Raw genomic sequence first — 26,722 nt, forward strand, 5'->3', positions numbered from 1 at the left:
GGGCCACAGTGCAGTATGAAGGGAACACTTCCTCCCTCCCAGGGACCGACGTGTGAGACAGGTCGCTATGGAAACGTGGCTGTGTATGTGACCTCGCCACTCTAAAACATTTTCCCTAGTCTCTGCAGTCAGAGATTTCTGTCATAAAGAGCACTTTAATTCATAAAGCCTCTTCTCGAATAATGTTGATACTTACTTTAGTTCGCCTTACTAGTACAAAAGCTCTTTCATCCACCAATGCGTCCATGACTATTTATATAGTTACATATTATGACCGCATACAAGCATCTGACAGGGGAGCATGTTTAAGTAACTCGTTGTGAATTTTATGAGTACTATGAAGGGTACCTGGTAACATCTTGATGGGAGATAATGTTAAAATTCGTTTCGGCTTTAAGGAAACACATGCTCTGTCTCCTTTTTAGGTTTTCTCTTAATTTTGTTGCTGTCTTTCCCTATAATAAAGCTGCGTCACCATAGATGGGAGCCACGCCATGGAGTGGGCTGGGGGCTTGCCTGTAATCGTGACCACGGCTGTCCCCCCGCCCCGCTGTCAGCCTTGGAATGGGTCAGAGCCCAGTTCAAATCCTGGTTCCTCCACCTGCGAGCTGTGGGCCCCTGGCAGGTTTCTTAACTCCGCCACACGTCCTTTCCTCACCTGTAAAGTGGAGATAATGCCATCGACTTCATAGATTTTTATGAGAATCAAATGAGATGATGTATCTAAGTCCATCTATTTAAAGGATCCAGTTCACTTGGCTCACAGTGGAATGGGCTCAATGCATAGGATAAAAAGAAAATGCTTTGACTTGAGTGTAGAAAACACGGGTTTTATTTCTAGTAAGTGCAAGACATTCTGAGATGCCTGTTGAAATGCAGACACTACAGTTCACTGCCTGGGATGAGTAACTGTGTGGTGAAGTGAATAGAAACCTTTAGTTCAAAGAAACAGTGGATTACCTGTGATAAAGAAGAGGTCATCAGGATTTGATACTTAATGCATCTGTGGATTGGTTTTCATTGGCTGTGGCTTGTTTTAATCTTTGGAATATGTATTATTAGAAAAGGAATGCTATTTTAAAGTGATGCTTAACCTCATCAAAGCTGCCTGTAATGTTCTTATTTTGTGACTGCAATAAACATTTTATGGGATCAAATTTGTACTTTAGTCCTTTCAGGAGAGAACCAAGAAAGAATTTTCAAGTGAGTTTCTGATTTTCCTTAGTTTTCCTTAGAAGCTGAAACCTTAATTTGCTTGATTCAGAAGCTAAAAGAATAAAAAGTCTGTTTTGAAAATGTCTTAATTCTGTTGTCAGTTTAAAAGATTGGTTCACTTTTAACTACAGTATGTTTTGAGGCTTTTCTTTAACTGACTTTAATAAAAATTATACATTTTGGAAGATAGTAGATACCTGTTGCATGAATGTCCAAATAGTATTCAAACACCTTTTAACTTTGGAATGATACTAAGTCCTCCATTTATATTTACTGTAAGTTTTTTGTGTTTTAAAAGCCTGCTGTGTTCAGTGCTTATATCTAAAGGGATGTAACATGTAATGTGTTTCAGTTTTTCCTTGTTAGTTAATGGTGTAGAGGCCTTCCCAAAGAGGATTTCGGTCTCAGTTTTAGTTTATATGTGATTAGATTTTAAGCTCTGGAAGTTTCCATTTAAAATCTGAATTTATGTATCTGAACGTGATTTGTTGGTTTTAATCGTAAATCGTATAATGGCCAGTTCATCCATTTAAAGACCAGATCATGTGCAGAAAAGAAGAAGCGATTGCTGTGGCCATTCTTCTGTATTCCTGTATCTCACATCTCAAATACTGATAACTGAAGTGGCCAAAAAAGAAAACCGGGTTAGCCACTAATTACTTTTTATTATTTTGAAGAAAGTTACTGAGTTCTGGGAACTCTGACTACTGTCAAGATAGATGCCCATAAACTTGTACTTTAATTACTCATTAGATTTGCTAACTTACTTTATAAGAATACCTCTTCTTCGCACTAAAAAAAAATGTGTAAAAGTAACAAAATTGGAACTCTACCAGCAGCTAACCTTCTCTTTACATCACACTGTGGGGATGAGCCTGACTTTTGGGGATGAGCCTGACTTTATGAACATACTGTTTGTGTTTTATGGAGTAAGGTATTTTATCTTGACCATTTAACTTTTTTAAGTTTGCCTTTTCTGTGGGCTTATAATTACTGCTTGCAATGACCGACGTATACTTACTTTGAGGTCTAACCAAGCTTCTCTGCGTGTTAGAAAGTACTTCGCAGGACCAATCGTGTCTCCCCTCTGGTTTGTCTAGAAGACTTGCACTGTCTGCCAGATGCTGCTCCCCAACCAGTGCAGTTATGCCTCCCACCAGCGGATCCATCAGCACAAGTCTCCCTACACCTGCCCCGAGTGCGGCGCCATCTGCCGGTCCGTGCACTTCCAGACCCACGTCACCAAGAACTGCCTGCACTACACGCGGAGAGTGGGTTTCCGGTCAGTATGGCCTTCATTCCGGGCGCGTGAAGCTTGCGCAGGGTTCCGAGTGGTCCGTGCTCAGCATTTTCATTTTCTTACAAGTGAAACCTTGATCAACAGATCCTCTGGGAACCTCGCTCATTCATAAGGGGGGTGTTTCTGTTTGAATCCTTTCATGTGGGGTTGACGCTGGTCCACACCAAGCCCGGGGTAAAGGGGGCCCCTCCTGCCAGGCAAAAGCAGGCATGTGGCAAAGCTTGGCTTTGATCGAGTGTTAGGAGCCTTTGTACTTTATGCCCCCTTTCTAGCAGACTTTTGTTGTCATGCTGCTTACATTTTAACCCCTGTAAGAACACAGTGCATTTCTGCACCTCTGAGTTCTTCTCTCATCAAAACAAAAGGGTGAGGTGGTCCCCCACTTTTCTCTTGTCGTGTTGAAGGCTGGGTCGTGTCAACACGTCCTTTCCTACCATCGCTCACTGCGGAGGAGCCCTCCACCCAGATCATCTTCCTTTATTCCTCCTTCTCTGTTCCTTGGGCCTGGGCTTCTCCCGCGTCTCTGCTCATCTTCACTGTGATCCTCTCACTGCCCCCTAAAATTTTCAGATGTCTTTTACAACATCTGACAAATCCAAACATTAGCCTAATAATGTGTGATGATGCGTTTGAACTTGACCCTCCGCTTTGTGACCTTCTAAAATATATTCCTGAACCTTCTATGTTTTGATTAAATGGAGGTCCACCAAGAAAACATGTCCTTGGTGCACATGTCTCTGTTAATAGAGGTGTTACTGTATTGTGGGCTTATTTTGAGACTTTGGTTACCGGGTATCGTTAACGTTAGACTGTTAATACACACATTTTTTAAAAAGGTGTAGCACAGTTCTGATGTTTTATCAAAATGAAGGCCAGTTGGTATTGATTTAGCAGTTTTATTTCAGTTAAGTTTAGCTTATGGTGTCACTAGTTTCTTGGTGGTTCTGTCCATTTCTCTAATAACGAGACTGATTTCACGTTTTTAACTCATGCCTCCAAACCTGTGATGTGCAGGCGTTTCGTGGATTGAGAACCACCTAATAGATAGCCTTTGGTTTGGAAGTGTAAAAACCAGAGTTTTTTTGTGCCTGTTCTGCTGCTCACTGTGTGGTAATGCACGTGATCCTGTGCCTCGGTGCCCTGTCTAAACTGGCGTTATGTTTATTTACCTCCGTCTCCACGGTTATGTTCCAGAGTAAGAGAGGGTGATCCAGAAGCATACTCAGTGCTTAAGAGGGACGTTCCATGTTGATGCCGCAGAATTCCCACACAATAACACTTTGGTTCTTATTCCGTATTTGGAAACTCTTATTACTGGATTCTTTGTTTAATATAGAAGGCAGTTCCTTCAATGGATGCCAATTTCCTCAGACATTTAGAGTTGATATTTCCAATATAATGAAAGTAAATTTAAATTGGAATGAATAAAAGAAGTAAAGACTCCTATAATTCTAGCTATTCCTGGTATCTTTCCTAAATTAAAACAAAAGCTCTGTTGGCAGGCTCACAGTAATTAACACAGTTGGAAAAGCCCATCCCTTTTCTTTTTTTTCCCCCTTGTTCACGGCATTGCCTAAATTTGGCGCTTTAAATTTTTACTAAAATTTCTATTTAGTATGTTTTTTTTTTTTTCTCGCACTTGAGGGTTCATTTCAGTTCAGTTCAGTTGCTCAGTTGTGTCCGACTCTTCGCGACCCCATGAATCACAGCACGCCAGGCCTCCCTGTCCATCACCAACTCCCGGAGTTCACTCAGACTCACGTCCATCGAGACAGTGATGCCATCCAGCCATCTCATCCTCTGTTGTCCCCTTCTCCTCCTGCCCCCAATCCCTCCCAGCATCAGAGTCTTTTCCAATGAGTCAACTCTTCGCATGAGGTGGCCAAAGTACTCATAGGTGGAGTTTCAGCTTCAGCATCATTCCTTCCAAAGAAATCCCAGGGCTGATCTCCTTCAGAATGGACTGGTTGGATCTCCTTGCAGTCCAAGGGACTCTCAAGAGTCTTCTCCAACACCACAGTTCAAAAGCATCAATTCTTCGGCACTCAGCCTTCTTCACAGTCCAACTCTCACATCCATACATGACCACAGGGAAAACCATAGCCTTGACTAGACGAACCTTTGTTGGCAAAGTAATGTCTCTGCTTTTGAATATGCTGTCTAGGTTGGTCATAACTTTCCTTCCAAGGAGTAAGCATCTATTAATTTCATGGCTGCAGTCACCATCTGCAGTGATTTTGGAGCCCAGAAAAATAAAGTCTGACACTGTTTCCACTGTTTCCCCATCTATTTCCCATGAAGTAATGGGATCAGATGCCATGATGTTAGTTTTCTGAATGTTGTGCTTTAAGCCAACTTTTTCACTGTCCTCTTTCACTTTCATCAAGAGGCTTTTGAGTTCCTCTTCACTTTCTGCCATAAGGGTGGTGTCATCTGCATATCTGAGGTGATTGCTATTTCTCCCAGCAATCTTGATTCCAGCTTGTGTTTCTTCCAGTCCAGCATTTCTCATGATGTACTCTGCATATAAGTTAAATAAGCAGGGTGACAATATACAGCCTTGACGTACTCCTTTTCCTGTTTGGAACCAGTCTGTTGTTCCGTGTCCAGTTCTAACTGTTGCTTCCTGACCTATGTGTGCGTGTCTGAAATTTCGTTCATGTTTACACCTCTTTAGGTGATAGAACAAAATCTGACTTTAGTTGTTTTCCTCTTGTTTCAAGTAACAGCTCGGTCTACCATTTGGCTGGGATTTAGCAGCCCCTTGACCTTGTATGATTTCTTCTCCTTTTTGGCTTTTTAGTTTCCCCATTTTTTCTTTTTTTTTTTAAATTATTTTTAGCCAGAGGAATGTCTCCAGCGCAGCTTCCAGCCTGAGTTTGTGTCTTCCGTGGGCTCTCTTCCTGATCATACTGCTATCTCCCAGATATTACAGGAGTCTCTAGCTTCTAGTCAATTTGATAGAAGTCAAATATAGTATTTCTCTGAATTTTCCCTCTTCTCAATCCACTGAATCTGCATTTGGAAGAGGGAATTAGAGGATTGTATACTATAAGCATTTTATTATGTTTTTAATTTAAAAAATGAAGAGAAACTTGATTGGTATCCAGAACACAAAGGGCTTCGGCTCTGTTAAATATTTGTTAGCAGGCTAGATGTTTAGAAGCATTAGAATGCCGTAGGAACCCTTCCAGTTCTCCTCCTCCTTTTCAACCTTATTTACAGTCCTCATTGGCCCCTGTTGCCCATGAATCTTTCTTCCCACTTGCAAGCAGATATTTTACAACTGTCTCTTAAGTTCTTTTAAATTTTTTTACTTTCTCCTCATATTAAGGCAGGCTTTCCCTTGCTTCCATGAAGCTCTTCGGGCCAAGCCTCAGCCACTTTCTTTGTCAGCTGTTGATTCTCTAACCTCTTGCTGGATTTCTCAGGGGTTAAGTCTTCCTCTGACTCCAGGAGACTCGGGAGGATTCGCCCTTCCTGGGTGTTTTGCCCTTGCACCGATCACCTGTACTCTTGCCGGGAAAAACGTTTTGTTTATGATTCGTGATGTACCGTGTGCTTCAGTTTAATAGTTAGCAACCCAGCTATTTTCATTTTAGATGATCTTCTTCTTTCATAGGAGTCACAGGCTTCTAGGGTTGGGAAGGACTAATTTATCTAGTCCAGCTCTTCTCATTTACAAGTGAGACACTGGCCCAGAGAGGATCGGAACCTGTTCAGGCAACCCAAGTTCATATTAACTCAGGATCGTTTCAGGGTGGTTGGGTGGCTTTTTTGCCTGAAATAGTAGTTCAGGTAGATCAGACAGAGGAGGTTTCCTTATTTTCCTATTGTTATTTACTGCTTTATATATATAATATATATTATATACATATTTATTTATTATATATACTGCTGAACAGGATGCCTTCAGTCACTTGAAATGCTAAGGCATTAATTACCGTTTTTATAAAATGCTCGCAAAGCTTACTTAACACGGCACACTCGATGGAACACGCGTAATTCAGAGTGTGCCGCTCGGTGTGACTTTGGCAGCCGCTCCCTGAATTGGGAGGGAGCTTCTAAGACAGAAGCATCTTAGGTTCAGCCCTGTCTGCAGCCCCCCTCCAGGTCAGCCTCTCACGTTCACGGCCAGGACACGGCTGCCAGGTGTTGAAAGGCCTGTCCTTGCGGGTCAGCAGAGAGACCACCCTCGACTAATCTTCAGGGGTGGGCCGACAAGGACACCTAAGCGATAAATGGGTGGACTCTCAGTGGTGCTGGGAGTCCCTCCGTGAGAAAGATGCGGCTGGGGGACGTGTCTCCATACTTGTGAAGTTTGTTTCTGTAGGGCTAGATCTGAGTGAGGAGTGGGCTAACCATCAAATTAGTATTAATTCAAGAAGAGGTGAGCTCGAGAGGCCATTTATTGGGGGAGGTTTGTCCTTTAGCAGTTTATCATTCACGTCATTCTCAAACAGATGTCATGTGCTTAAATGGAATTTCCAGGAGACCAATGCACTAGGTGCTTGGCCTTCTCTACAGTAGCCCCAGGTACGTTTGCCGCCTCGGGGTGGACAGGACGCTGCCTCGGCTTTGAGCCAGTCCTCATTTGTCCCTCTGGGTCCCTCTGTCACTGGCATGTAGTATCAGCAGAATTCTTCCAGCGGGTCTTGGGGATGGGTGAGACCCTCAGCATCTAGCTGTGGTCATCCTCTCAAAGCCGGAAGCCATAGGGTCTTGCTGTGCTCCTGGCCTTGACATGGCCTCACGCTCCATCGGACCCACCGCAGTCTGGAATCTGGATGTTCATGCCTAGGCACTTTATAAAAGATGCTCAAAAAAATAGTCTCTCGGAGTTTCATTTTTCTTTTTCCTAATCTTCCTTCTCAACTATATGAAGATAATTTGATCTGTTGTAAATGGAAGAAACCCCACATGTTTAAAAAAAACTACAAAAAACCCAGAAGGGCCATTTTCAGTATGTTCACGTGAGCCAGTCTTGCACAGTCACGCCACACAGGTCTGACGGTCTCGTGCTGACGCTCGTGTGTTTGTTTTCTAACAGATGTGTGCACTGCAATGTCGTGTACTCAGATGTGGCCGCACTGAAGTCTCACATTCAAGGTTCTCACTGTGAAGTCTTCTACAAGTGTCCTATCTGTCCAATGGCGTTTAAGTCTGCCCCAAGTACACACTCTCATGCCTACACGCAGCATCCTGGCATCAAGATAGGAGAACCAAAGTAAGTCGCGCTGCCTTTCAGCTCTTGTCCACTCCTTTCTCAGGAATTTAGAGGAGGTGGTAGTTCGGTGGGGTAAAATTTCAAGACGTGAAGGATTTCGCCGCTGTGCAAACTGTGATGCTCGTGAAAGACAGCGTATAACTTCCTGAAGCCTTCAGTACTGTCCAGGGTGAGGTCTTTGTCCAAAAATGTCACTGTTTATGCTCTTGTCATCAGTTTTTGCTAAATGAACATTGACGGATTTTGTTCTTTTAAGATGATTTTTCCTAGGTTCTCGGAAGCCAAAAAAAAAAAAAAACTGTCAACTTTTCAATTTTCATAGTTTCTTTTTTCATCTGATACACTTTTCGCAGTACCATTCAGAAGATGAAGTCAACTGAAGACCCTGGTTCCTGAACTTAACTTCATAGCCAGTATAAGTCTTGGACTAGTAAAAGTAAATTTCATTTTTTGCCTTAATTTCCATCTTACTTGTGTCAGGATTTTCCTCATGGAGTCTTAAATCCCGCAGTGGATTAGTTATAGCTGGTGGCCTGCCGTGGCGGCAGCCTGGCAGAGAGGAGAGAGTGGGGGCCCTGGGGTCAGAATCCGGCCATCACCCACCAGAGCGGTGACCTTGGCCCCACCCCGACCCTGGCAAAGTGAGGGCCACACGCCTGTCCCAGATTTTGCTGGAGGTGAAGCAGAGTGAAGCATTTGGAATGCCTCCACGGGGCCCCCTGCCTGGCGCGTGGGGGCCCACAGCCTCCACTCCCGCTCCTTGCTCACCCGGCCCCGGGTCCGATGGCCAGGCTGACGGCAGTGTCTTCCTGTGTGGCTCGTGGCCGTGCATAATTCGATAATTACGTGTGGCTAGAGCTGCTGCCTCAAACCTATTGCTGTGTTTTTCTCTGAACCTATAATCAAGGAAGTATTGGGGGAGATACGTGTACATGCCATATTGTATGTGTTTGGTTTTTCATGAAGCGTTTAGTCTGGGGGAAGTGTTTGTGGCTCAACGTGATAGAAATGACCCTGTTCGCTAAAAAGCTATGAGAAAATGGAGTTTTATTCTAGTGGGACCTTCAGCTGTGATCTTTGTAGGTCTTAAAAATGAAGCACATTACAAATTAGGGGATCCACATACAACTTGAGGTCATGGCTGTGAAGACAGACATTAGTGATTTTTAGTTAAACAGCCTTCAGTGGGTCATGAGGCCATGGGCGTGGTCATGGTCATGAGGCTTTTGGGCACTAACATAGTCTCCCTCCACCCCCCACTCCATAAATACAGTTTTTGACTTGGTTTTTTTATTCAAACAAATAAAACTTTATTCACTGGAATGGGTATGAAACCTGGAACAGTAGTTGCTACCTGGGAATGCAGCACAGCACATCATTAAAATAAGCTAAAACAATACTCCTCAAATTTGAGTAATGTATAGGGAAAAAGTTATTCCAATATTTTCTTAGAAAAAAATTTTTTTCTACTACCATAGCCTTTAACAAGTCCACGCCCAAATATAGGCATTAACGACTGAGTTTTAAACTATAGAACAAATTTACAAGCGAAAGACGGCTGAACCCGCAGACCAGTGGGCTCAGTTTGCAGCAGTGACTCAGGCCTGCGCCCCGGCAGCCCTGCGGCTCCTGGGGCCCTGTGGTCCGTCTCCCGCCCTCCGGGGCTGAAGGCACCCCTTTCCCCAAACAGACTCCCATCAAGCCCGCCTCACTGTGCCGCCCCGGAAACCGGTTGGCTCGTGTTTGACCAGGAAACTTTCTTTCAACGTTAGATCCCTGTTCTGTTCAATTTGTTGTCATCGTTTAGTCACGAAGTCATGTCTGACTCTGTGTGACCCCATGGACTGTAGCCCACCAGGCTCCTCTGTCCATGGGATTCTCCAGGCAGGAACACTGGAGCGGGTTGCCATTTCCTCCTCAAGGGGATCTTCCTGACCCAGGGAGCGAACCCAAGTCTCCTGCCTTGGCAGGTGTGTTCTTGAGTGCTGAGCCACTGTTAAGTCAGCCGCACATTAAGTGAGTAGACCTCACGTGTGAAACCTCACAGTGGTGTTTGGTTAACAGGTGGTTTTATGTGGAAGATCCAACATTATGCAAACAGCTTATGTTAATTTTTAAAGATCAATATAAAAATCCCCACCCCATGTTTCCTTTAGAGAATATATGCAAGTCTGAGAATGAACCTCAGCTTGAAAGGCGTGACATAGGATTTTTATTTCAAACATACATGTAGTGCCCATTATGTCCAGGAACCATCCCAATGCTTCATTTCTTGTTTTCCCGTGTGTAGTCAGGCACTTTTCCCTGCCTTGTCAAGGGAACTTTGAATGCCCTTTCATCTTTTCTGGGTAATCTTGAGATCATTGTGAATGTCCGCTGCTAAAATTTTACAGCGATACATTGAGTGACTTTTTTTTTAATGTCTTCCTTGACGGCTGAATAACCAGCAGTATTTTGGGCCGCACTGTCCTTCTCTTTGCTGCTTCTAACTGCATGCAAGTCGAGAAACGAGGACTTTAGAGTGAAGAACTGGGTAAGAAACAGAGCTTGGAAACAGGTTGCCAGGACATAAAGCCACGCACAATGTCATCATGGCATGGTGGAGGGCTTTGCTTCACACGAAGACAAATTTGAAGAGCTGACCTGGGATTTATGAGGCAGCACGCAGATTCTCTGGTCTCTGAGCCACCTGTGAGGGGGCCGTGGTGCAGATCCCCCAGGACAGGCGTGGGCACGTGTCGTGCCTTGTAGCTGGCTGGAGCCCTAGTGGCCGTGGAGGCACTTGGCTGCGGTTTTGAGCTTAGAATCCTCTATCATTCACGCGCTTTTTTACATTCAGGTGTTGCGCTCTGTCCTGACCCGAGGGTGGGTATTTAGACTTATTCTTTCCGTCCCACCTGCTACTTTCCTCTCCGCTCCCCTGCAGTTCCTTTTCAGCGCCTTGCCCCCCTGCACTGTTCCAGTCCAGTTCTCCTGATGTTCACTCAGGCTCACATTTGGGGTCAAGTCACATTTGCAGGTTCAGCTTTCAGTCGCATGCCCCGGGGCTGTGCCCGTGTGGACGCTGCCTTTGTGCCGACTGGTCACCCCGTCCCGAGTGCCCTCGCGGCTCCCCACCTGCAGGTCCCCCCGTGGTTCCTCCCTGCCAGTCTTCTGTGCTCACGGTCTAGCTCTGTGTCGGCGAGGGTCGTGGCACCCTTATTTGGGCTTTTCTGATATTAGCACCTGTTTTTTTAATTTTGTGATCATCTCCGACACAAGAGTTGGAAGAGCACTGTGGAGAACTCGTGTGTCCCCTCTACCCACATGCCCCAGCTGTTAGCCTTCCCAACACCTGGTTCATCCTTTGATCTTTTCTCTCTGTATCTTTCCCTCTCTTCCTCCCACTTAGGAATAATGGGGCCTCAGGGCAGAAATGTTTGGGTGTGTTCCGCCTCTCCTCCCAAGAACACTCCTGTGCGTTATTACCACCATCTAGTCTCCCAGCATGAAGGCAATGGCACCCCACTCCAGTAGTCTTGCCTGGAAACTCCCAGGGACGGAGGAGCCTGTTGGGCTGCAGTCCATGGGGTCAAGAAGAGTCGGACACGACTGAGCGACTTCTCTTTCACTTTTCACTTTCATGCATTGGAGAAGGAAATGGCAACCCACAGGAGTAGTCTTGCCTGGAGAATCCCAGGGATGGGGGAGCCTGGTGGGCTGCTGTCTGTGGGGTCACACAGAGTCAGACACGACTGAAGTAACTTAGCAGCAGCAGCAGTCTCCCAGCATGGGTTTATATTTTGCCATCCAGTTGATAGATCCCATGAAAATTTCTCCAACTGTGAGATACTTTGTTTTCTTTTTTTTTTTTCCTTTTTTCTCTTCCTGGTACAGAATCTCATCTAGGAGCCCATTGCGCATCTAGTCGTCCAGTGCGCTTCCATCTGGAGCAGTGCTCAGTCTTTGCTGCTCACATCCTGCAGGGGATTTCAGCCTCGTGTTGTTTTTTTTTCTTTTTTCCCTACTTTTTGGCCACGCAGTGTGGCTTGTGGGGTCTTAGTTCCCCGACCAGGGATTGAACCCGAGCCCCCTGCATTGGAAGTGTGGAGTCTGAACCCCTGGACAGCCAGGGAAGGCCCCGGCCCGTGTCCTGAAGATGACCCTCCTTCCCGCCCTGTCCCGCGCTCTCACAGCTGGACTCAGGGTGCGTCCTCTGGCAGGAATCTCCTTGCACCTTCGGGGATGCTCCCTGCACGCCTGTCCCTCTGGGGATGCTCGCCTCCATCCTCTGGTCCACTTGGCGGTACCCAGATAACTGCCCTGTGTGGTCACTGTTTCCCCTGGATATTTGATAGTGGTTTGTGAGGCGCATTCCAGCAACCTGTTCCTCAGAATAGTAGATTATGTCTGAGGTGAATAGATTATGTCCTGTTTTCTACTTTCTTTGCAGCTCAGTAGAAGGTAACCGAGCAAAACAAAACGGAAGGAATGTAGCACACGTAAGCGCAAGCCATGCCGATTTTCATGAAGCAGTTACTTCTGAAACTAGGAGGAGTCCTGAGAAAAATTTTTAACCTAGCTAGTAAATCTTAGTTCTTTTCTAAGAATGCAATCCTAGTTTTCTAATGCAATTCTAGTTCTTTTCTTGAGACTATTCTTTTTTTTTTCTTATTGCTAGGTGCTAATTTAAGAAAGATCAGGAAGTATAAGCAGGCAAAACAGTTACAGGAATAGGTTAAATAAGTAAATAAATAGGGGTATTAGCACCCAGCTGAGAGGACAACAGTTACATGCTGTTTCTTTTCTGTGCTGCTTTTTCAAAATGTGAGCCCATCCTCCATCCTGTCTTCTTACCTGTTTTCTTTAACATTTGCATGAAGATCATTCCATGTCATTGGTATATGTCTGCATGTTCATACATTATTGCTCTTGTTTACTTATACTGGATGTTTGGGTTCTTTCCAGCTGTTAGCTATTTCAGACAGTGGGGAAGTGCTCATCTCTGGTAGATGTTAATGTACCACCTTTGAGCTGAATGATAAAATCCTGTAAACCACATCTGATATTAAAAAAATACCCCCTTCTCCCAGTCACGGGTGCTTGTGCTCTATGCCAGGGTAGCTGACATGTCAGGATCTTCTAAAATCATATGCTGCTCATGCTCGTTACGTTTATAAAACTCATGTGGAAAAAGAGGGGGAAAATCTGTAGTTTTGGGGCAGAGAAATACAAAGACCCTGTGAGGACAGACAGGTGGTTCCCAGGGACGGCGTCCCTCCTTTCCGCCATCCTGCAGAAATGGCGAGGATGCCTTGGGTGTTCTTTCTTGTTGGACTGCCGACTCGGGCCAGGCTCTCTCTGCCGTTCCCCTCGCTGCTCTTTGGAGTTTTCTGTGCAGGTGCTCCTGGCTCTTCAGAGGAGACACTGGCACCCCCAGGGTCTCCTCTCAGGGCCAGGACGGCTGTGTTGGAAAATGGGGACCCCCTGAGTGTCCTGGCGAACCCCTGGAGGTGAAGGCTGGGAGTGAGGAGTCTGGGTCCTTGGATTCTCCCAGACACCCCCCACCCCCCGCCCCGCTCAGGATCCAGCGGAAAGTGTTGATGGGTGAAGGGAGTGTCCAGAAGGCTCAGAGCCGCTGAATTCACATAAGGGGGCTGCCTAGCAGTCACGTACTAGGTAGGGAAGTGGTTTGTGGCGGACAGTGATTATTTTAAACCAGGTAGAGACAGTAGGTATTCAAGCATTGAAGCAACGTTTGATTTGTGGATTTTCTTTTATGGGTCTGTATTTCATGTATAATTGTTCCCTGGTGCAGGGCTTTCAGTGTTAAGGAAAGGCAAAGAAATAGTGAGATTCAAATGTAAAATTCTACTAACTCTGAAAGAAAACCTGCAGCAAGTAGCAGCATGTTCAGGCATCCCGAGATGTGTGGGCCTGCTTAGTTCATCAGTCAGTTTCTCTTTCAGGTTAGGGTAGCACCATCCCCTCGTCTGATCTTTAAAACTGTTTCAAAAAAAAAGCGAAAGGATGCTTTTGCTCTTGTTAAAGTAGCTCACAAGTGAAGATGTGTCGGAGTGTGTCTGTACCGAAATGTTGCTCTGGAAGATTTGTCTCAAAGCTAAACCGTTCTGTTCTCTTCACTGCGTTTGTGTGCGTTCGCCTCCTGAATTCTTGGATGCGAAGTGGCGGTTCCTTTGGCCTGAGCAATGAGGGCTGACTGACATTCCCCGCACCTCTTTCTTCTGTTTTAGAATAATATATAAGTGTTCCATGTGCGACACCGTATTTACCCTGCAAACCCTGCTGTATCGCCACTTTGACCAACACATCGAAAACCAGAAGGTGTCTGTCTTCAAGTGTCCAGACTGTTCTCTTTTATATGCACAGAAGCAGCTCATGATGGACCATATCAAGGTGCGTGCCTCTCCTCTGTCCTTTCAGGGAGCTGTAGATGCAAACGTCGGTCGTAAGTCAGGGCTGAGCCGTAGACTACGGGACAGCACGAGCGACGCTGTTGAGAGAAGGGGTGGACGCTGGTCGTTGCTAGTGAGCAGTTGACAGCATGCAGCCATCGAGCTCTCTTGACTGAGAGATGCTTTTTAATCCCGAGTCCTGGCCTGCATATCACAAAAAAATCAGAGCCAAGTAACAAATGCATGCCCTGACTGTACGAAGAATAATACAGTCATAGACTTTTTATTTTCCCTCTTCTATGAAAATGATGGCTGTGAAGTTTACTTTTTTGAGAACTTGGTGTTAGGTAGGATTTAGAAATAGGGACTCTGATGATTTATGTTAATTCATATAAATATTGATATGTTTGGAAAAATAAAGATTTTCCCCTTGAAATTACTTGAGCAGTTCTGTTCGCATTATAATTAACACCCCTGAATCTCATAGTCTTTTTTCTTTTTAAAGCAAGTTTCCATGTAAACTGACGGTGTCCAGGATACGGCACAGTATCTGGCGCCTGATGGGTGCTCAGTCTGTGAAGTGAATAAGTGTCCAGTCTGGACGACCCACTCTCTCCCCAAAGGGGCACCTGAATCTCTCGATAGCCTTTTAAGCTCACTAAGGACAGCTTAGTTACCAGCCTCTTAGCTGTCCACTGGGAGAAGGTTAAGCAATTTTATTCCTGTGTCATTAGGAGATAATATCCATCAGCTCTCAGAGATTAAAGTGACGTCCTTTTTAAAAAGAGAAACAGCAGACCCAGTATTACCATGAACTCAGCCTCTTAGTTTTTCTCTTAAATGTATTATACAGAAAAGGTCATTTGAAAGAGCACATCAAATCTCTAAATTATTCTGACCTCGGGTCAGTTAAATGATGGCAGTGTTAATCCTTGAAAGTTCCTGTGTTGAATGTGTATGAGCTCACGGAGCGTAACTGCCTGTTAAAACAGACTCAAAGCCTCCGAGAGGCCACTCGCCAGAGGCCTGGCGCAGGCAGTGACGGCGTGGTGGAACTAGGGAGGATAAAATGCATGGGAGACGGGTTTCGTCATTCTCACTTTAAGTACAGTAAGATCCTCTTAAGAGGTTTTAAAGGTTTTTTCTAAAATTACAAAATCACCTTGACAATAAATATTTAACAAATGATCAGGAAAAACTACAGACTGCTTAAATAAAAACACAGGGACTTGGGAATTAGATTCAAATATTTTAAATGTTCAATAGGAGGGCTGGGTGGGGTGCAAAGAAGAGAAAGAAAAGGTGCTTCTTAAGAGGCTTTTATCTGCTTTCTGGAATTCATCGTTATGTCTGCAAGTGGCATGGTTAGGGTCTTCCTGTGTTAATAGCAAATCTGGAGGAATACAGGGTTCCAGGAAACAAGAGACTGAAGAAGCGGGATTAAACCTGTGCCCACCAGGAGGAAAGAATGGTTTTTAGTCGTTTCAACCTTTACGAGACTCCATGGCACAGAAGCAGTGGGATGCTCACTCACGTTCTTACTTCACGTATGTTCTGTACATTCTAGAGCACCATCCTGCCTCTGTGTATTCAGAGCCAGGTCAGAACAAGTGTCGGGGCGCCCTGTTTTTACGTTTATGTATCTGAGCTTGTGAAGTTACTTACATTGTCTGATGTCTGTGCTGGTCAGGTTTTCATGTGGAAGGAATTAAGAGAAAGGAGACCAGAAACAGTGTTTTTCTACAGACATATTTATTTAGAGGTGGATTTCCATTGGCCCAGTTTAATCCAGTTTGTATCATTTCTTTGCTCTGCCACAGTGGATTTGTTCACTTTGTGGGGCCCTTGTGCTCCATGCCGGCGTCTGCCTTTAAAGTAAACTTTGAAGTTACAGGCATTCAGGTTATTTATTGGTACAGGAGCTAAGGAATCATCATTTCCAGGAGAATTCAGTTGTATTTCCTTTATTTAAAAAAAGACATTCGTCTTTAATAAATAATCTTATTTTTTACTTAAAATGTAAAAACAAGCAAATCAGAAATTCTCATTTTTGCACACGTTCAGTTGCTGTGTGGTCACAGCAGAACTCTTTGCCACTTTTTTGGTGTTTCTATAAGCAAAATAAAGCTCCTTTAGAATAAATACTTTGTTACTTTACTCTCACTTCAGCTTTTTAGTTAGTGGAAATGTATTTGCCTAGAAAATTATTTCATAAGTTTTATCAGAAGATTCGGGGGTGGTTTTCTCTGGGTTTTAAATGGTTAAAAATATAAAAACTTGGCTTCTGTCTTGCAAAGGGCCATTTAAACACAGGTGCCTCTGCTGACGCCGAGCACTGGGGCGCTGAGGTCTGTGGGGTGCGAGTCTCGGGGACCCAGTGCACTGGGTGGGCTTGTCCTCCTGAAGATTCGAGAGCTCAGAGGCTGCTGATGAGAAGAGAAGCCCCATCCAAAGATAAACTGAGGCACAGACTGGTTTGCTGCCTTTATTTTTGTGGACTCTGGGCTTCTAGAGCTCAAAACAAAAGCCTAAGTGAGCTGGTCTTCAGGATCACATCGCACTAGTTTTACCCCAGAGGAATTTGAAATCCTGAGAGTTTACGTTGAGGCTGTTGAGGCCCTTGTGTTAATCATCTTAAACGAGCTGTTTGGACAGGCTTTTTGAGCAGCTGCTGTGGATCGTTCACAAGTCTGGGTGCTGCATATTGTCGGTAAAAAGGAATGGATTGGGATGGGAGCGAGATTAGAATTACCAGAACTCTCCCCAGCAGAAACCCAGACTGTTAAGAAGTGTTTCAAGAATGTGAAAGGCGTTCGGTGGGGGAAAGATTTGCTGTTAACCACTGGCCTCAGGTGTTTGTTCTGGTTGGCCAGCGAAGGGGCTTGAGCTCCTAAGTATCGCTGCCTGTTTGAACGTTTCCGGGTAGGCGTGGAAGGAAAACGCTCTGCCTCAGAAGTGGTCTCGGGTAGAGGGGACTCACTCTGGTACGCTGCGGACACACCGTGCCAGGGACGATTTGGCCTCAGTACTGGTCTTTCTTTTCGAGTTTTAAAATGGCACAAGCAAACGAGCCCTTAATAATTATTTGAAACTAGAAACACATTAATTAGTTAACAGCAGCTGTAAAAGGTGAATGCTCCTTTATTTCTCTTCAAGTGTGTATTTTGGTTTTCTTCTTGCTGTATTAAGGACTATCTCTGAATGAATATGAGATCGTATTGAAACGTCTGTAATGTAGTAAGATGGTCTTTGTGCTCTCTTTTAGTGGTGTGGCTTGTGAAAGATCTTTCTTCTCTTTTTATAACCTAGTCTATGCATGGAACGTTGAAAAGTATCGAAGGGCCTCCCAACTTGGGTATAAACTTGCCTTTGAGCATCAAGCCTACAACCCAAAACTCCGCAAACCAGAACAAAGAGGACACCCGATCCCTGAACGGGAAAGAGAAGTTGGAAAAGAAATCCCCGTCACCTGTGAAAAAGTCGCTGGAGCCCAAGAAAGTGGCCAGTCCCGGGTGGACGTGCTGGGAGTGTGGCCGGCTGTTCACGCAGAGAGATGTTTACATTTCCCACGTGAGGAAGGAGCACGGGAAGGTAAGTGGCCCCTGAAAGCCTCTGTCGGTGGAAGGAAGACGTTCCAAGCTGCGGGTGCTTGCTTGGTTTTGCTGGGAATGAGGGGAGTAACCTCGAAAATCACTCAATGGTCTCTGTGCCTCAGTTTCTTAGTCTATAAAATGGGCTTTCCAAGTCCTTCTGATCTCCTTCTGTGATTTTTGCTGATGACCCCAAGGCCAGCGGGGAGTTATCTACTGCCGTTGTGTTTATAGCCACGAAAACTGAGAACCACGATGAACCGAACTGACAGAAGCGTTTGAATTTCCTGGTGAGCTCTGCAGCAGATAAAGGAAAAAGGAGGAGAGAAAGAACGTGGGTGTTTTGAAAATGATCAGTAACATTTGTAATGACTTCTGTGATTCTCTCCTGAATATGGTGGTAGAAGAGAGACCTCATCTTTAAACTGTCTAGGAGAAGCTCCTATAACTCAAAATCTCCAAAAATCTCAGTGTGTGTATTTTTTTTTCTTTTTAAAATAGTTAAATTCGCATCTCTAACTGATAAGGATTTTTAAAATGCACATTACTAGACTTCATAAAAGCAGCCGAGATGTCGGTTTGTTGCAGTTAGGATCTCTAGCGTCTGCTTGCATTCGGTCGCTGTGTTACTTAAATCTCTGCTAGTCTCTCAGCCTTCCTTCTGCTGTATTGTAGTCTTGAAAGTTGACTTGTTGGAAACGCTAGGTTATGTGTCTTGTAGACTGTACCCCCGCGTTTCTGGATTCCGGTAGTTGCTTCCTTTTGACATTGTTTAATTTGTTTCTTTTTGTCCCGTGGTACCTAGGAGTTGGATTCGACTCAGGGTGAATTTTTAGACGGGAATACATCATGGGTGCTGTGTTTTTATTTCACGTCCTGAGGCACCTAATGCCGGCTTGTCCCACTTTCAGTTCAGATACTCTATACTTTTAAAGCAACCATCTTTTGCTTTAATTTAAGCCAATAAAGCCATAGTTATATTAAAAAGAAACACATAGTTATTCTTGGGGAAACTGTGTAAAAAGTGCATAGGGATTGTAATTAGTATATACCAGATCCTTGAAGGAGAAGGCAATGGCACCCCACTCCAGCATCTTGCCTGGAAAATCCCATGGATGGAGGAGCCTGGTGGGCTGCAGTCCATGGGGTCGCTAAGAGTCGGACACGACTGAGCGACTTCCCTTTCACTTTTCACTTTCATGCATTGGAGAAGGAGATGGCAACCCATTCCAATGTTCTTGCCTGGAGAATCCCAGGGACGGGGGAGCCTGGTAGGCTTCCGTCTCTGGGGTTGCAGAGAGTTGGACATGACTGAAGCAACTTAGCAGCAGCAGATCCTTGAAAAGATTGTTTGTATAGCGTTTACAAGTCAGGTAAAAGCATTACCTTGTAATCTCATTTATGCTGTTGGAGGCGCTCCTGAAGCCGTCTCGCTCGACCTTCCTGCCATTCACACGTGAACCTGAGTTCACATTCACGTACACGTGCCCTTGAGCACTGATCACAGCGATCACAAATGGCAGAAAGATGTGTTTTGTTTTCTTTGGTTGACTACACTTGATTCAGAATCTCCTCGTATAAAAACTGGTGACTTACAAAATATGAATGGCTTTAGTATCGCGTGGCTCACTTGTCTCAACCTTAGATGCCCCTAATGGGCCAAAGCGTCTTAGAACATTCCTGCTAAATACTGGGCAGTTCTTATGAGCAGTACTTGATAAAGCAATTATGTAAATGCATGAACGGTAGCTCTTTCAGAGCCTGATGTGGAGATTCTAAGAAAAGTCTTCTTGGCACCTGAGCTGGGTTTAATAAACGTTAAAAGAAGAGCAGACTGTAACAATTATCCAGGAGTCCAAACCCTTCGTTTCTTACACGTTGGAGATTTCTGTAAACAACTTGGAACATTTCAGAATTTTTTTCTTCTAAATACTCTTGCACGTGTGACAGTTACTGTGTCTAGAATGTAAGATGAAGAGAAGGCTCAGAGGAAGCTGATGGGATGAGGAGGTAACCTGGGAACCTTTGCTGCGGGACCACCGCCCCTCGCAGAGGGGATGTTTGGCTTTCCAGGGTTTCAGGGTTCACTTTGAAGATGCGGGGACCCCGCTTTTTGTCCACACTCCACCTGCAGGCATCCTTATGAATGTTCCCAGTCTCCCCCCCACCCACTCCCGCCCCCCAGCTTCAAGTCTCCCCCCAGTCTCCCTCCTGCCTTCAGAGAGCCCTGCAGGTGCCCACCCTCCACCCCTGCTCTCAGCTGGGCCCCCCAGACCCGCCTCACCGGGGCTCCCGCTCGAGCAGGTGGTCACCCCTCTGTCTTCACCTCCCTGAGCTATGCTGGTATCTTTCCAGATTGGCGGTTCTTCTGGAAAGCTCTGTCTACCCTAGGCGTGCAACGATCCACTCGCCTCGGTGTTCTGGCAAGCAGGAGAAAACATTTCTGTCCTGGAAACATTGAACTCTCTCTCTGGGAAGTTTCAGTTACCCTCACAGCTTCACTTCTCGTATATATATATATATTGTGTATATACACATATATACATCGTATATATACATATGTATACACATATATGTATATACTGTGTGTATGTATGTATGTACCCATGTATATATGTGTATGTATGTTTGTGTGTGTGTGTAACTTCCAAATCTCTGTCTACAGCTGTGGTTTCTTCCCTGCATTCCAGTCCCCCCGAAATCCAGCCATCTGTCAAGTGTTTCACCTTCTTGTATAACTTACAGGAGCTTTAAGCCTGCTCAACAAGGAGCTTAAACTATTCTCAAATTAAAAAATCAGAAAGATGAGCTTGTTGTCAGTATTATTCATCCAGCAGTCGCATTCAAGGGGTGAGCCTTCTCCCAGATAAATGTACAAATATGCAGTTTTATATACAGTTTTGGGGCTCATGTACCACCGGACATTCTTTCTTGTTTGCTCTAGGAGTGTCCCGGGGACCTCAGATCAGTATCCCCTCAGTGAGATAGTATCTGAGGTCATTCTCACAGATCTCTTAAATCTAGAATTTCAGGAACCTGATGGTAAATGAAAAGGTAAAAGTTGTCTGTACTTGTTCGGCTCTGAGAGCTGTTCAGTGATCTGTGATTGTTGGAGCCATTTTCTCGTTTGCTGCCCGGTGCCCCGGCCCATCAAGGGACCATTGCCGAGCTTCCACTTGGATCCTGAGGCAGAGTTGCATCACTGACCTGTGGAACTTAGATGCCGTCACAATGGACCTTGTGAGACTTCCTGGGGCTCGCTGGGGTTCTCTGGGGGTGTAGATGGTCCAGTTCTGTTTCTAGAAATTAGGAGCATGGGGTTTCGGGGCTGGCACACTTGAGTGTGACTCCTTTCTCTGGCCTTTCTGAGCCTGACCATTTCAGAGAACGTTGCTGAATAGCTTGGTTCTGAGCACCAGGAATGAGAACGTGCTGACTTCTAACAGTGGGTGGCCCTAGGTAAATCTTAATTTTCTTTTGTTTACAGGGTACTTGGTAGTAGGTGGCTAGGTAACAGCACAGATGGAGACTCTTTCCGTCTCCATCCCAGGACTGTTCTTTGTAGGATTGCGCAGAAGGGTCGAGATGGGATGTTGAATTTATAGCTGATTCAGGATTTCGTTTCTCTCTGGAGAGAAATCTGCCATTTCAGATCAGATTTTACCGAGCATTTCTACCAATGACTTTTGACTGTAGGGAAAGAAGCTGGGAAGGAGTTTACAAGATAAAGCTGAATGAGTAAACACGGACTTTTCATCTAGGTTTTAAAAAAATCAAGCACATGGATGTGATGTGGGGCAGATAGGGTTCAGTTATCTTGCATGAAAAACATTCCAGCTTTGTCTGCCTGTCTTAAGTCCACCCGTCCTCTGTGGCTGCAGAGACGTTAAATGCCTTTGATGTGGCATTGAAATCCAGCTACTGGTTCTCAAACCTTGACTGTGCCTCTGAATCCCCCTGGGAGAGGGGGATCTTAATAAGCACTCAGCTCTGGGCCCCAAGACCCCCACAATTTCTGATGCAGTAGGTCTGGGATGGAGTCTGATAAAGTTTGCATTTCTCATAAATCTACACTTTGAGAACCAATGGTGTACCCTGCTTCTGCTGCTGCTAAGTCGCTTCAGTCGTGTCCAACTCTGCAACCCCATAGACGACAGCCCACCAGGCTCCGCTGTCCCTGGGATTCTCCAGGCAAGAACACTGGAGTGGGTTGCCATTTGCTTCTCCAATGCAGGAAAGTGAAAAGTGAAAGTGAAGTTGCTCAGTCATGTCCGACTCTTAGTGACTTCATGGACTGCAGCCCACCAGGCTCCTCCGTCCATGGGATTTTCCAGGCAAGAGTACTGGAGTGGGGTGCCATTGCCTTCTCTGATGGTGCACCCTAGGTAGCAGTAAAGCTCCCTGAAGCCCATTGATTTATACAAAAGTAAAGGTGTATTTCTTGCCCGTGCAGTTTGTCACCAGTGTGAACAGTTCTCCGGGGCATCTGTCCCTCGGTGACTCAGTGACCAAGACAGTTTCTTTCATCCCTGTCATCTCAGCATGGGTGCCGCTGCAGTAGGGGAGGGGGAAAAAGAAACTGAAGGATCACATGCCCTTATACTCTGGATGTGACGTGCAACACATACCACTGGCCAGAACAAGTCACGTGGCCAGACACACGGGCAGCGTAGTCGTCACTGTGCCCTGGTGGGGAGTGGGGGACAGGTTCTGTTAACCACCCAGTGCCGTCTCTGCAGCATTGGAAGTGGTACCACCCGGGTTCTCGTGGCCCTGACTGGAGGCGGGGAGTGATGCACCTTCACTCAGGAAGGCAACCGGAAGGGGGAGGGTCTGGAAACAGTCTCAGGAGGGAAAGAGAAGTTGGAGTCCGAGGGAGCTTTAATAGCTGTTTTTTGATACCTGTATCCTCCATAGGCGAACCATTAAGTTACAGGGACTCTGGGGCCCTGTGGGTGAAATATGTACCTACTTGTCATGGGCAGGCAGATTCGGGCAGATGCCAGGTGACCACCCACACGGGGATGGGAAGGATGCCCTTTGGACTCAGTCCGGGACCAAGTGACAGCGCCCGTAGTGATGAGTGCAGTGGTGCCATGGCTCCCAGGAGGCAGGCGTGCATATGTGGTCACGGTCTAAAACGCATTTCTCACACCAGCTGTCCACTGGCAAAAAGCACGTCCTCTTCCATTGATCCAGTTTGTAGATTGAAACGGAACTTGCAGAGTTCTTGTGACCGCCAGTGGCGCCTAGTCTCTGGCAGACTGGCTGCACGTTGGAATCACCTGGAGAGCGCAAATCAGCACACACATGTCCCCAGGCCAGCTTTCCTGGCCGCGACGCTGGGGGCGGACCCGGCCCACAGAGGCTCCAGGAGCTGTGGCTCACGGGCTTGGCTGTTCTGCAGCACGTGGACCCTTGCCAGACCAGGGATCGAGCCCGTGTCCCCTTCATTGGCAGGCGGGGTCCTGCCCACTGCGCCGCCGGGGAGGCCCCCGGATGTCTTAATGTTTTTGTTTCCAGCGAGTTGGTCAGTCCGTTAGGAAAAGCCTCCCAGATCTTAGCGCCTCCTTTTTTGGCCTCGGTGGCAGGTTCCCTGGAATACTTGGTACAGCATCTTATCTTTCCTGTTGTGAAATACGCTTCCGGCATACTCTGAGACGTAGGTGGAGAGAAAGAAAGAAAGTGAAGGTGAAGTCGCTCAGTTGTGCCCGACTCTTTGCGACCCCGTGGACTGTAGCCCACCAGGTTCCTCTGTCCATGGGATTCTTCAGGCAAGGATACTGGAGTGGGTTGCTGTTTCCTCCTCCAGGGGATCTTCCCGACCCAGGAATCGAACCCGGGTCTCCCACATTGCCGGCAGACATTTTAACCTCTGAGCCACCAGGGAAAGTGGTGGGAAAGGAGGAGGGCGCGCGGAAGGATGGGGGTATCTGGAAGCTGAGCGGGGCTCTTGCCGAGTGTGCGGTCATGTGCTTGTTAAATCGTGGTGCGTTTCCTGTGTGTTTGTGTGCATGTGTTTTTTAAAAGCACCCATCCAGCCTGGATCCTAGTTACGCTTCTGAAATATGTGTTAGGGCGAAGTTTTTTCCCCTAATCTTTCTGAAACATTTTTAGGATTATAAAGTGTTACCTCAGCTTTTTGTTTGTCTTCCTGTTTTATTGTGGTATTTATTGGCCACTAGTTAGGAATATGAACAGACTGTTTGCAGTTAACTTTTGGAGTTGGTTGTCATGCAGTTCCGCTTTCGTTCTTTTAGCCTTACTTAGAGGTATTCCTCAGAGAAGGCAGTGGCACCCCACTCCACTACTCTTGCTGGAAAATCCCAGGGACAGAGGAGCCTGGTGGGCTGCCGTCTATGGGGTCGCACAGATTTGGACATGACTGAAGCGACTTAGCAGCAGCAGCAGCAGCAGAGGCATTCCTGTTGCCATTAGGCTCTCGTTACTTAGGGATACGAAAAGGCCTTTTATTTAATTAATCTGACTGTAAGAAGAGGAATAGATTTTTATCCTGAAACTCATCTTCCAGCTCTGGTGACATTAACTGTCTGCCAAAACTATACCATCCTAATGAGAGGCGAAAAAAAATCAGTTTCTCCTGTTCTTTGGCCTAGAATTTAATTGTGGTTGCTTAGGGTCTCAGGAGAAATGTATTTAAGTGAGTTGCATATTCTGTGACCAGGAGCACTTAATTGTGAACCAGGAGTTGAAGGTCACGTAAGCTAGAGTTTGTGTATTAATGCTTTGTGTAAGAAACATACAGCATTGCTGCTTTTAGGAGACTTAGCTCTAATTTGGGGTTTCCCTGATGGCTCAGCGGTCAAGAATCTGCCTGCACTGCAGGAGATGCAGGTCAGTCCCTAGGTGAGGAAGATCCCCTGGAGGAGGGCCTGGCAACCCATTCCAGTGTTCTTGCCTGGAGAATCCCATGGACAGAGGAGCCTGGTTTGCTGCAGTCCATCAGGTCACAAAGAGTCAGACGCAACTCGACACACACACGTACACATCTGTAATTTTGGCCACTGAAGTTGATATTTTTATTAATGTATTTAGTCTTTTATTATAATCTTAACATGTTTAAAATTTTAGACTGTATTTTAGTATTTGAATATTTTATTTATAATTGAAATTATACATTTATTATAATTTTACTATACTTTATGTTTCATAGTTTATTAGTATAGTTTACTATATATGATTGTATAAGTCTTCTTGGTGATTCAGTGAAAAACTTTTAATATAAAAGTGTCAAATGTTTTGGTTCAAAGCATATTAAACTGCATGTCGTTGCTGATGGTGTTGGTGACTTGCGCTGAGTTGGAAGGTGGGCTGATGAAATGACGGGCGAGGGCTCCCTGCCCGCGTGGTGTGCACTGTTTTAATAAACAGGGCACTTACCCTCGAAGCAGGCCCCGAGAAGGACGTTGTTACTAATGCTATTTTACAGACGAGGAAAGGAACCGTAGGGAAGGCTGATTTTATTACCCCAGGCTCTACAGCTTGTAAGTGGCAGAGGTAGGATTCCAGTCCTGCCTCCTCAATACACTGCTAATAAGCAGCCACTCTTTGCAGAGCAGAGAAGCTTGATACAAGTGCTCAGTTCTCGTCTCATTGGCTCTTTCAGTGTTAATATGGAACAGCTAATATGTGCCTTTCCTCACTGTCAGTTTAATTTAGGCAGTTGGCCTTGGCTAAAGTTGGTTATACCATCATTAAACGAGCGTGTGCCTGTGGTTTGGGGAGAACGTTGAGTGTAACAGTCTCAGATTCCTTGGCTGGGACTCAGGACTTCCCTGGAATGACTGCCGTGGTGGGGTCAGGGCTGACTCACTGGAAAGAGACCCTGATGCTGGGAAAGATTGAGGATGGGAAGAGAAGGGGACAGCAGAGGATGAGATGATTGGATGGCATCACGGGCTTAATGGGCATGAGTTTGAGCAAGCTTGGGGAGTTGGGGATGGACAGGGAAGCCTGGCATGCTGCAGTCCATGGGGTCGCAGAGTCAGACACAACTGAGCAACTGAACTGACTGACTCCTTTCAAAGAAGGTAAAAGGACAAGCTGGGTGCCCAGTTTCCACTTTTGAAGTTTACTGTTTCATGAGCGACAGAAAATGAAGAAAAATAAAACCTTCAAGAAAGATTAATAGATTCTTTTGAAAATGTGACTTAAATAAGATTGTAAAATATTATTCCCAATTTTATTTATAGCCGGAAGGGATTTTTTTCTTCAGATGTTTTAGAAAATTTGCTCTTAGATGTAAAACATTTATGTCTGCTCAGATGTTCATTGCAGCTATTTTAGGAGACATTTTTCTGGAAACTCACCAGAGGTTTCTGCAAACAAAGTTGAAGGGCTTTAAATTTATTTTTATACATGCCCAGTCATATGGTCTAAAGGGAAAGACGTGGCCACTATGAAATCACTGAAATTAGACAAGGCTTATCAGTGTACATTCCACTGAATATTAAGTATAAAATCCTCAAATTTAGGGATGTGCGTTTGTGCGTGCTAAGTCGCTTCAGTTGTGTCCAACTCCGTGTGACCTCATGGACTGAAGCCCGCCAGGCTCCTCCGTACCTGAGATTCTCCAGGCCAGAACATTGGAATGGGATGCTGTGCCCTCCTTCAGGAGATTTTCCTGATCCAGGGATCGAACCTGGATCTCCTGCATTGCGGGCGGATTCTATACTGTCTGAGCCACTAGGGAAGCCCAATTTTAAGGACTTACAATAATCTAATAACACAAAGTAGTAGGCAGATGTGTTCAGTCCCAGTTCTCAGGTTAGCAGATGTGTCTGTGAAAGTCTTGTAGGATTTTAGGGGCTGGAGGAGCCAGAGCTGGGGCGGCCAATGGTCCCAGTAGAGGGTCTGCGATAGAACCAGTCGACCTCCGATCAGAACTCAGATCAGACCCAGCGGTTAGGTGACAGGTGTGTGGTAGGTCTCCACAAAACTGCCAGAGCACCTGTTGGGACTGCCATCTGTCTGT

The 26,722-nt window shown here is 45.6% G+C and overlaps 1 protein-coding gene across 8 annotated transcripts in view; it reads left to right on the plus strand.

Moving 5' to 3' along the window:
- The window catches only part of ZNF532 (zinc finger protein 532), a 113,149-nt gene that overhangs the window by 63,266 nt on the left and 23,161 nt on the right, over positions 1-26,722 (plus strand). For 7 of the 8 annotated variants that reach the window (XM_027526083.1, XM_027526087.1, XM_027526084.1 and 4 more), the window contains 4 exons: positions 2,316-2,497; positions 7,566-7,742; positions 13,976-14,138; positions 17,447-17,728. In XM_027526083.1, coding sequence (XP_027381884.1) covers positions 2,316-2,497; positions 7,566-7,742; positions 13,976-14,138; positions 17,447-17,728 — 804 coding nt within the window. The remainder of the gene's footprint in view (positions 1-2,315; positions 2,498-7,565; positions 7,743-13,975; positions 14,139-17,446; positions 17,729-26,722) is intronic. The other variant, XM_027526082.1, reaches the window with a different exon arrangement.

The sequence above is a fragment of the Bos indicus x Bos taurus genome, chromosome 24 (assembly GCF_003369695.1).
Source record: "Bos indicus x Bos taurus breed Angus x Brahman F1 hybrid chromosome 24, Bos_hybrid_MaternalHap_v2.0, whole genome shotgun sequence".
Taxonomy (NCBI): domain Eukaryota; kingdom Metazoa; phylum Chordata; class Mammalia; order Artiodactyla; family Bovidae; genus Bos; species Bos indicus x Bos taurus.